This window comes from Pteropus medius, unplaced genomic scaffold, assembly GCF_902729225.1.
Source record: "Pteropus medius unplaced genomic scaffold, Ma_sr-lr_union100, whole genome shotgun sequence".
In the NCBI taxonomy this organism is placed as follows: Eukaryota; Metazoa; Chordata; class Mammalia; order Chiroptera; family Pteropodidae; genus Pteropus; species Pteropus medius.
In genome coordinates this window covers 4,475,299-4,486,459 of record NW_024340696.1, presented here as the reverse complement: position 1 = coordinate 4,486,459, position 11,161 = coordinate 4,475,299, and the positions used below count along the sequence as shown (strand labels likewise).

General features: G+C 33.2%; 1 protein-coding gene across 4 annotated transcripts in view; it reads right to left on the bottom strand.

Annotated features, from left to right (window-relative positions):
* Window positions 1–701: 701 nt before the first annotated feature.
* Window positions 702–11,161, bottom strand: part of LUZP2 (leucine zipper protein 2) — a 390,997-nt gene continuing 380,537 nt past the window's right edge. For 3 of the 4 annotated variants that reach the window (XM_039865935.1, XM_039865945.1, XM_039865920.1), the window contains 3 exons: window positions 8,325–8,411; window positions 5,332–5,418; window positions 702–4,558 (listed from right to left, as the gene is read on the bottom strand). In XM_039865935.1, coding sequence (XP_039721869.1) covers window positions 4,454–4,558; window positions 5,332–5,418; window positions 8,325–8,411 — 279 coding nt within the window. In that variant the 3' untranslated portion in view covers window positions 702–4,453. The remainder of the gene's footprint in view (window positions 4,559–5,331; window positions 5,419–8,324; window positions 8,412–11,161) is intronic. The other variant, XM_039865928.1, reaches the window with a different exon arrangement.

The following is an 11,161-nucleotide window of genomic DNA, read 5'->3' as shown; positions in this document are numbered from 1 at the left end:
AAATCACTTTGAAATTAGATTTTGAACTCTCTTTCTCCATTAAAAGTATATGGAGAATGTGTAAACCCAACGAATAAATTATATAAAAAATAGATACTTTAGTTGAAGGCGAGTGTTTGTAGAGGCCAGAGCTCCATCCTCCAGATCAGGGGTCTCTAATCCCTGGGCTCTTGTCCATGGCCTGTTAGGAACTGGGCTGCACAGCAGAAAGTGAGCAGCTGGTGAACAAGCTAAGCTTCATCTGTATTTGCAGCTGCTCCCCAGCGCTACCATCACCTGCCTCAGCTCCATCTCAGATCATCAGCATTAGATCCTCACAGGAGCACTGGTCCCTTGTGCCAAAAATGTTGAGGACCACTGCTCTAGATGTTCATTTACCTCCTCAGCAGCCCTTGAGTTATGTCTGCTAAAGGATTAGGGCTTGGCAGAATGGAGAAGAAAATCTTTGATTTAAGTCCAACATTTAAGGTCCAAGTACTAAAAGAAATTAAATGACCATGCAAATCCAGGTAAATGTCAAAGCTAGATTCCAATTAAAGACACATAAATGCCATGTGAATTGTCCATTACATGAGCTGCATTCCAAAGAGTGTCATATCTACTCTGCTTAAAGTCATAGCTACAGGTCCATAGATAAACCTTTCAAAGAAAAAGTCAAAGGAGAAAAAGCCTAAAAATAAAATAAATGAACAACAACAAAATAAAACTTAAAAGATGATATTTATTTTTCTTCCTAAAAGATTTATCTTATGATTCCCTATTATCATAGTAGAATATGCTTTCTTGACACTTCCTTTACTTCTTCCCTTGCTGCTCCAGGTTCTAAATGAATTCATTCAGCAAATATTTGAGCACCTTTTTATGAGACAGCTAGTTCTCAGCACTTGAGACTCATTTGCAAACAAAAAGACAAAAATCTCTGCCATCACAGAACTCTCAAAAAAACACACACACTGCATAAAAGATTTCTGGGACATTGTCAAAAATTAAAGAAGCTTCCAGGATGACATCTTAAAAAGGTTCTTAGATCTTGATATACAGAGGCAAGTACTATTTTTAACATTGACACTGGCTTTTTCAGTCAGTTTGTGTAGGATAATACGCATTGTAGTTTTGGTAACAAATCTTTATTGAGTAAAAATAGGCCATCTTTCGGTACCTTTTATTCTTTATCACTTGGCCTTTAATACTATGTTACATAATCCAGATGAAAAAAATAGTTTAAGACTGTACATATGACTAAGAAAATGTCCCCTAAGTAAACAAGTATATGTTTTCATTATTCTTTATATCTGGCCAGCTGATCCTACTGTACAATACCAATAATTATTTCAGTCTCTGCTGCAGTTAATGTTAATTACATGTAGACTTAAGCTTTAAAATAAAAGTTTCCATTATAGCAAAGTTCACAGATATTGTTTTAATCCAGCTATTCACATTGTCAATCTAAAACAGTAAATGTCTCCTTCACATATAACAGCCTTAGACTTGTAGTCCAGTATATTTTAAGAAACAGAGTTATGTCTGAAATAGCATTGCAATGCTTAATATATGATTAAAGAATGAAAAAAAGAAGTTAGCCATCTAATATATTCAATATTCAGAGATTTGAGATCACATAGAAAACCACATCCAGATGAGTTACTGAATTTTTAACTTTTCATCCAAGAATGTTGGCATTGGATACACAGTCAACATTCATTTAGGTCTTATATAATTCGGGGACTAGTTCAATTTAAATTGTTAATGCATATAAAAGGAAATAAAGTCCAAAATGAATTTCTAACTTAGAATGAACATATAACATTGATTAGTACTTTAAAATAATGAGAGAGAAATAAATTGCTACAGTTCTGGTAATCCCTATATTAAGTAATTCCAATGGAAAACATGTTTGTTTCTCAACAGAAATGAATTCATATTCTGCAAAGCATAAGTAATCTTTCACTGCTTACCATTACAGGTACATAATAGAATAGTACTATCTATATTCGACATTCAGGTTAACGTTTTCTTCCATATGAGGATAGTTAGGCTATGAATGTTAGCTCCTCAAAAACAACCATCTATTTATAGAGCTGTTAATTAAAAGACATGATAAGAAATGGTCCCTCTCTCATAGACAAAAGCCACACATGTAAGTAAAGCATTTAAACCTCTCCGATGCCATTTTAAAGCAATTAAAGCATTGAGAGAAATAAAATGCATTCATTAAAGTCGTAGAACATACTAAAAAAGAATTCTGTGCTCAATTATTAAAAGGAACTCCGAGAAAATTTCTTTAAAAATATATAAAGCTTTTCTGCTAAAAATTCCTTTTGTTTTGAAACAAATAATGTAATGAATATAGCACAGTAAGCTCTGCAGGACACATAATACTGTCATTAAAGAAAAGTATATACATTATACTCATTCAAAGCCCACTTGTTCATGACAATAATTAAGAGAAGTAACTTGATTATATTATCACATGCTAGCATAGGAATTTAGAGTATAGAACACATAATTTACAATTAACTATTCAAATTTGATTAATATTAAGCCAAATCCTCATCTTTCATTATGATATGCTGTAAAAATTTCAGAAAATATCAGCTTTACTCTCTTTTTATTAGTTCCAAAGATGCTTCAAAACACTGCTAAAGTAAAATGGCAATTAACTTTCCATAGGATCCATAGAGTATAGGAGTGAAGTTAGGGTACAGGGTTGGGGTAGGAAAGTAAACCTACATTAAAACTCAATTATCTTCTTCCCTTTCATAAGCCTTTAGAGATGGTTAGGATTTAGCGGTACAATGGAGAAATTACAAGGAACGGGACTTGGGAAACTAGCAATTTTCCACCTTATAGAATTAAGTTTTTAGAGCTGAGAAGGAGTCAGTATATTTAAATTTATCTTATTTTGGGGCTTGATCTTTTCTTCTAGACCAGTTACTTCATCTGAAAACTCTATTATCTATAAAATTAATTCTCTTTCTTTCTTAGGTAGCCTGTAATCTGAAAAATACTGACATATGACACTAAGTTATTCTGTAAGTACAACAGCTACATGAATATATCACAATAGTACCTTCATTGTTAATGATAGTTTGCTATTTTTTCAAATAACTAAACTTCTTTGAATATGTAATTATGATTAAAGGTGTGCCATTATAACCCAGAATTTAATTTCATCTACTAATTGCAGATTTAATTTTATACATATATTTTTTTTATTAACTATTTTCTAATGCAACTTACCAGGATACAGTGCTCCAAATATATTAATTATGGCTTAGCAGATCCATTATGTAATACTGATGGTTTTATATGCTTTCTGTAAAATGGATCTATATATATTTGGTGCAGACAAAGTAACTTGATCATTTAACCCATTGATTTGAGTCTGTACATTTGATGCTATATTGATCCTATCAATCAGATAATTATTCAAGTGTCAATTCCTCTTGCTTGTGAGCTTCAGATTACTTGGAACTGAATTTATTTGGTGATATTCCTATGTAGAGCCCTAATGACAAAGATTATTGCAGCCATTGATTTGTTTCAATAATACGTATGTTTTCAAAATATATATATTAAAAAAACTACTTTCATGGATTCTACATAGCTATTTTACTTTTATCAAATCTCCATTTTTAAATGTATATTATTTGCTTACATATATGTATTTTGGAACTCTCATCCCATCCCACATTTCACTATCCAATTTCCTACCAAAAATCACGTCAAGCATTTCAAACAACTTGATTCCAAACTTGAAGTAATTCCAGCAGACAGCCATAGGGATGTGTCTATAGAATGCCAAAAAATCTAGGCAATTATGTCATAAATTTGGTAATTCATCCAGATATTTTTTCTACATCATACCAAACATATTTAGTGGACTCTGTTAACTGACTAAATCCCTGACAGAATTGCCTTGACATTATTTAGACATGTTCAACATAAGAAGAATAGCAAAAATCACTCTCAATATATATATGTTCAGGTCAGCACAGATTCCAACCTTGAGGAAAGTAACTTCAATTGACTAATGTGGACCAGGATCTTTATGATATAACTGCAATTTGGATTCTAAAAATGTGGATTCAAAACATATTATCATCCTCCAGCTGATTTCACAAATTAGATCTTAGAAGTACTACATACTCAAATGAATCATAAGAATTAAGTGTTATTTTGCATCTGAATTCAAAACAGACCAATTGACATTGGGCAATTTACTGATGACAATGACTATTTATGACTGTGGATATCTTTTTTAATTAGGTTATTGCTTGAGAATCATAATTGGCCTGGAATCTTTTGGAAAATTTGTGGACTACTTTATAAAATACATAAAATTGTGAAAAAGTTGCATGCTTTAAAAACTTAGTATTTCCATAAAGCCTGTAGTCTAAAAAGGGTATGAAGACAATAGCAAATGGATGTTTTTTACACAGTTTCTTGGTATTTACAGTATTTTTTCTTCTCTAGTTGCCCTCCCTTCGAAGCTGGTCAATTGTTTTTCCTGGGCCTTTTTCACTTCACATTCAGTACAAAGAGGCATTTGCAATTCCTGTTAAACAATACAAAAAGACAATTAGGAGAGTCAAAATTTTAAAAAAATAAGGTAAAAATTAAAATTGTAGTAGAATAGTAATATAAATTCATATATATCAACAAATATCTTACAAAGAACTGTCAGACAGAAATAAAATAAATTTAAATATGTTAATACTGCTACTTCATGAAGTACATAAAATATTGTCTACAAATGACAAATATTTCAAAAACTATTTTGAGAAAACTTTGGCCAAACCATTCAATTCTAATTAATTTAATCCCAAATTTGAAATATGTTGTGTTAAGTGAAATGAACCCTCAGAATTTCATCATAATATTTTTAGTCAAATATGGAACAGGACAGATATAAGTTCAGAATTGAGCTCCTGAATGGTATATGTTTGCTTTTTGTTTTTCTTGGGGATATGTATTTCTTTTGACCTTCTCTGCTTCCTCAAATCTTTTTTTTTATCTTCTTTGTCCCATAAGCATTAAATGCATGTTTTTTTGTTTGTGATTTATTTTTGTTTTGCTTCTTGGTTACATGGGTGGGGAGGGACACCTCCTTCACCCTTTCCTCTTCTGATGACCTCCAATAATCAAACCGAAAGCTTAGTAGCAGGCACAGTGGTCATGGAAAAGTCCAGAAGCACTAGATAAAGGAGGTATCTTGTATTAGTCAATACAACATCCCTGCTTCAGCTAGAGCAAGAGAGAAAATCATTGAACCCAATGGGTTCAAGAAGTGTTTTATGACATAATCAAAAGCAGCAATCCAAAAAATACCTCTGGGGTAGGCTCTGGTTTTGCAGTGTCAGTACTTGGGGAATTTTCTTCATGCTTCATTAAATAGGTCCCATCCTCCTGCAAAAGCTGCAATTGAAAATAGGTCAATGAAATTAAATCAAATGAAAGAATGAGATAGAAAAATTCCCTTGAATTTGTCCCATTGAGACTTTTTTTCACTTTGATACAAGCTGAAAGGGCAAGCTCGGGGAATCATCACAACATGAGTAGAACCTAAGGAGAAAGCAAGCATTCATGGTCAGTTTGGGGATCTCAGGGCTGCTTGTGGCAGTCAGCTACAACAAAGCTCAATTCCAATGGCAAATTCTTTCTTCATTAAAAGTTTAAAAAAATAAAGAATTATAAAACTACTATATCTGCGATATGTCTACACAAGATTTAAATATGCCCCTGGTCTGGATGTATGCAGGAACATCAAAATTGCAAACCAGGAAGCAATTTAAACAATATGATCATCAATCTGTCTAGCAAAAAAATCTTCAATACTTAAAAAAATATATTTGTGGGAATAAGATTCTATATTTTATTAACCAGTAAATATCATCTTACTTATTAGCCTCAATGATTTTGAAGAAGATGAATTACTAGCAGTGTATTTCGATTGGGCTTCATTTCCATTTTAACTAAGATATTGAAATTTCCGTCCCTCTCTCCCTCGCTCTCTCCTACTCGCTCTTTCTCTTTTTCTTCTTTCATCCTTCTTTATCTGCCCCTCTTCCATCCTCCTTTCCTTACTGCCTCTCATTACCCCTTCCTCCATTTTTTTGTTCCTTTTTATTTTAAACATATTTTTAAAGTAACTATAAAACCGTTAAGTGTAAGAATATGAATTTTTTTTTTATCTTTTCCAAAATCCTTTCCATGTGTAAAACAAGCCTAGGTCCATGGCCACCAGTTAGCTCTGACCTCGAACAAGTCAGTTTATTTCCTTGGAGTTAAACAGAAGGATACCAAAGCTGGTTCTAAACGCTAACATTCTGTATATTCTACAAGTAGAGACTGTGCAGGAAATTTAACCTACTTCAATTTAGATTTTAAAGCAGAGTTATTTTATATGCTCCCTATTCTCACACTATATTGCTCTTAACTAAACATACAGCATGTTACTTTACTCTTCTGTGCCTATGTGTATGGCACCCCACCTTCATAAAAATCTATCTTCACTATGATGTCCTGAAAACTAGCTACTCATTCCCTCCCTAGAACACCATTTCTACCACTAGATAGACTCAGCAACACTTTCCTGTTCTAAAAGTACAATAACATATAAAAATTTTAGCACTTAATATTGTTTTTGTATGGATAAGCATGTATGGCTCCTCAATATCTTGTTTCTTAAAGACAGAGACAATGTTTATCAGCCCTAGATTTCAGCTAGATGTCTACCAGATGGCAAGTGGCCAATATATAATCTCTGAATAACTAATAAATAAATAAAACATTGACTATGAAAAAAATTATAATTCTTAGAATTTTAATAAATGCCTGATTTTCATATGATTTAATTAAAGTATATATGTTAGCGGCTCCAAAACTGTTACACACAGCCCCTTCTTCTAAATAAACCTAGTATAGTGGAAAAACAAGATTGGAACTGTAATAACATAATTCAGTAATCAGAACCTTGACTTCCTTATTCACAAAAATTTTAGGCACACGTGTAGCAGAATCTTCTACACGACCTACGAAATAAATTTGTTTCTTCTTATGTTGCATGGGTTTGAATCAGACCTAGAATCTAAAATTACCCTGAAAAATTATAATTATTCAGTTTTTATTATAGTAATATAACTTGTCTTTGTTTTTATTAAACTTGCATTTAAGCTTTTAAAAGTTAACTAAAATAAGTATATAAAAATCAAGCTCAAAAAACATGATAAGGGTGGCTCCATAGTATAGTTGTTAGTATGTCTGCTTTACATGCAGAGGGGCCTGGGGTCATGACCCAGGTGGAGCCACATCCCATATCCTAGGTGCGCCAGGTCCCCCAAGTGCATGGGGGTTGCCAGGCCCTGGGCACATGCTGTGAGCATGTGGGAGGAGATGCTCCGCCTTCAGGGATCTAGTTTTTAAGGGGAAATGGCAACATCCATAGGTCAGGGGTAGAAGTGTGTGTGGGTGGGTGGGGAGGAATTAAAAAGGGGGGGAAACACGATAAGTGCAGAAAGTAACCTGCATAATATAGGATTTCTAAGATATATTTGGAATAATGGAGTTCATAGCTCTTCCAAGTTTGCAGAAAAAGTTGATTCAAACATAAAATAGTGTATTTAAAGTAGTTCTAGCACTTTTAACACATAATTTCTGACACTTTTGGTCTTAAATGATCTGTCCACATAATCATATAAGGTGATTGTTAAAAAAAGAATACTCCTGAGTGATAATTCTGTCCTATACATATGGGCTTGCATTTTTAAGCAGCATTCCAGCAATTCAAATATACAGTGAAATTTGAAATCCATTTCTTCCTATGTACAAATGCATTATAAATCTCTTAGAAGGAGATATGATATAACCATTTCCCAAATCTGTTTGACCTCAAAAACCTTTTTTCTCTTTTTTTTGCATGTGCAGCATCACTTAAGGTCATTGTCATGAGAAAAATACTAAAGGATTTTCAATGGAGTAGTTCTTTCATTAATGCAAGCATAGCTGAATATTTGAGACAAGCCTTTGATCATCTGAACAATGAAAACTTATTAAATTTCAACATTAAAGAAAATATTATGTGGCTGGAAGACAGCTTGAACCTTTTTTGGTTCTTTGATCTTATAATGAACAGTACCTTTAAATTTACTTTTTCTATGCCTCACAGGCATTGTAGAAACTTCATGAGATGAGATTCATAAAATTCTTAGTGTTTCTCAGAAAAGCAACAGATAAAGGGCAACATAATTATAATGTGCAGGTATCATGCCTTAATAAGCATGTTATCAATTTTACATTTAGTCATTGATGAAGCAGATATTCACTTGGCGAGAACATAAAGGAGAGGTTTCATTTTGGAGTTTTCTCACTGTTGTTGTAATATCACTTAGATGGCCAAAAATTCCAGAGAACTGTAGTTAAGGAAGGCAAGAAGGATTTCCGACATTATAGTATAAATATAGTTTTGCCAAACAGAAGTGTTTTGGAGTAAAATGAACTTTGGTTTAAGTTTTAGTTCTGATGTAGGCATATTACTACAGGATATTTATACTGTAATTATCTCTTTATAACTGCTAAATTGAATACATCCATCACTCCATGGCCTATAAGTTCTTCCATGAACTGTCCCTACTCTAATCATCTCTCAGTAGTTCTCATCTCAGCTGACCCCATCACTATTACTTTTGTCATGCCCTCTCTTCACCATGTGTCTACTTTTACTTCTCTTTTATCTTCCTCTCTCTGACATACACAAAATAATATTCTAGCCATTATTCAAGGGTTGGTTCCATCATACTTATCACCCTCTGATACTCTTTTATACATACTTGTTTATGTATTTTTTTCTGCTTTCTCCACTAAGTCATAAACTCGTCAGGATAATCAGATCTTTGTCTATTATATTACTTTCAATTTCTGTTTCCAACCTAGAGAAACGGTGTCTGATCGGGAAGAGGAAAACTCAGTGAAAAACAAAGGTCAAGTTCCGTTTTTTCCGCGTGGCTCACGCACCTCCTCAACTTCTATTGTTACAGTTCATAAAATAAGGGGGATTTGTTTGGAATACGATTGTTATTGTTTTCCGTTCTTGAACCGTTTGTTTCTGTCTTTGTCTCTGTAATCTGCTCATTTCCATCATCCTCTCCCCCTACTGCTTCCTCTATATATGGCACCATCATCTTTTCCTCATCCTTTACCTCTCCACTTCCTTTTCCCTCTCCTTCTTCCTCCACATTCATTTCATTTCATTTCATTTCCTTCATTTCGGCTATTTCATCCTTCTGCTTCCTTCATTTACCATTACAAAGCTATTTCTAACAATAACAACAACAATTTTCTAACAACAACAACAATTTTCTTTCTTTCTTTTCTTAACAACAACAACAACAACAACGCAACAACAATTTCAACAATATAACAATTCTTTCCTTCCTTCCTTCCTTCCTCCTCCCTCCCTCCTCCACTCCACCCCCACTCCCTCCTCCTTCCTCCCTTTTCATCTTTTCTTGTAGGCATGGTTGATCTGTCACTTTCCAATGAGATATGGCCATTTATACAAAAACTGCTTATCTGTAAATAGTTGCCTACAGGACAACATACATGTTCACAAAATACAATATTTAAGTTGGAAGAGTGCTTAGAATATTTTCTTTCTTCCTTATCAATTTGAACCTCAAATTATTTTTCACTAATTGAAGGAAAGATGAAGGTATGGTTTTTAAAAATAATTTTACTGGGAAAGAATAGATAGAAATGTAAGTAGCTATAGTGAATGATTAATTGTACAAAGAAACAAAAACAAAACCTATTTTCTGTCTTAATAGACAAGCTTAAATAGTAGTTTTGAGAATTGCATAAAATATAATCAAAGCCTAGCGCAGGCCTTCAAAACACTTCACCTCAATTAAATAAAATTCACCCTGATTAGTAATGTGCCTATTTCCAGAAACTCAAGCACTAAAATATGAAAATTGATCAGGAAAGCATGCACAATTCAACTACCTCCATACTGGATAATGATATAATTATACAGTAGACCTAAGGAGGAGCAAAGCTAGGTCTGTGAATTATGAAATGTAACAAGCCATAAACGTATCTTTATTAACTCATTTCCCATTTGCCCTAAGAATATCACTGGCAGTGCTTGTGGCTGCAGCGTTTACCCTGAGATAACTCACAGATTACAGTCCTAACCTTACCCCCAAAGTTTGCCACAAAATATCTTGCTTTTGTTAGTATTTTCGCATTGCTCTAGTATATGACAGTCTTTGGAAACAAATGACATCTTACTATCTACAGCATTCTGTTTTTAGTAGTGGTATTTCCATTTACGAAATATAGTATTCTCAAACGCTGAAAATGTCAAATCCTAGAAAACATAGCCTTCCTACGCATGATGTTCACATCGTTCTCAAACAGTTGTTAGCCAAAGATTCATCTGATGAATCTGATTTATGTATACATTTCTGTTGCATTAGGATTAGAGACAAGTTGTGTTTAAAAATAACTCCAAGAACAGTTTTTATATTTTATTTTCACATTGAAAACCAGTCAGATTTGCTTCAGCCTCAAAGAACGTGTTAATGTAAAATTATATGCTGGCAGTGAGCTGCACTTCTTCTTCTAAACAGGAAATGGGTTCAAGTGATTACACCCTCTCTTTCATATACATATCTTCATCAACACCACCAGAATAACCATGTTGTTTCTATGCTTTTGAAACTGCCTTCTGACAAAATGCTATATTATTCCACAAAAGCAGACAAAGTAATAACAAAACTATATAGTTGAGACAAGCTCTGTTAATTATTTACCCCTATGCATGGAAAACAATATATAATCACAACATGGTAGGGGACACTATTATACTGAGGTATCCTTAGTAATTATCAGCACTTGAATTTTAATGTGAAGGTAACAGGATTTATAGTTATGCATAAAAGAATTTGAGTTTCAACTTCACCTCCCACTTTCTGGTAATGTGGGTAAATTCATGAATATTGAATTTCCTGGACTTTGGTAATTTACAGAAGACTAAAATTAAATAACAATTATAAAAATGAGGATTGTCAGCTTCAAATTTCGACATTAGAGTAATTAAACCAGCAAACAAAACACACTGCTATATTTAACAATATTTCAGAAAAGAAAGAACTTTTAA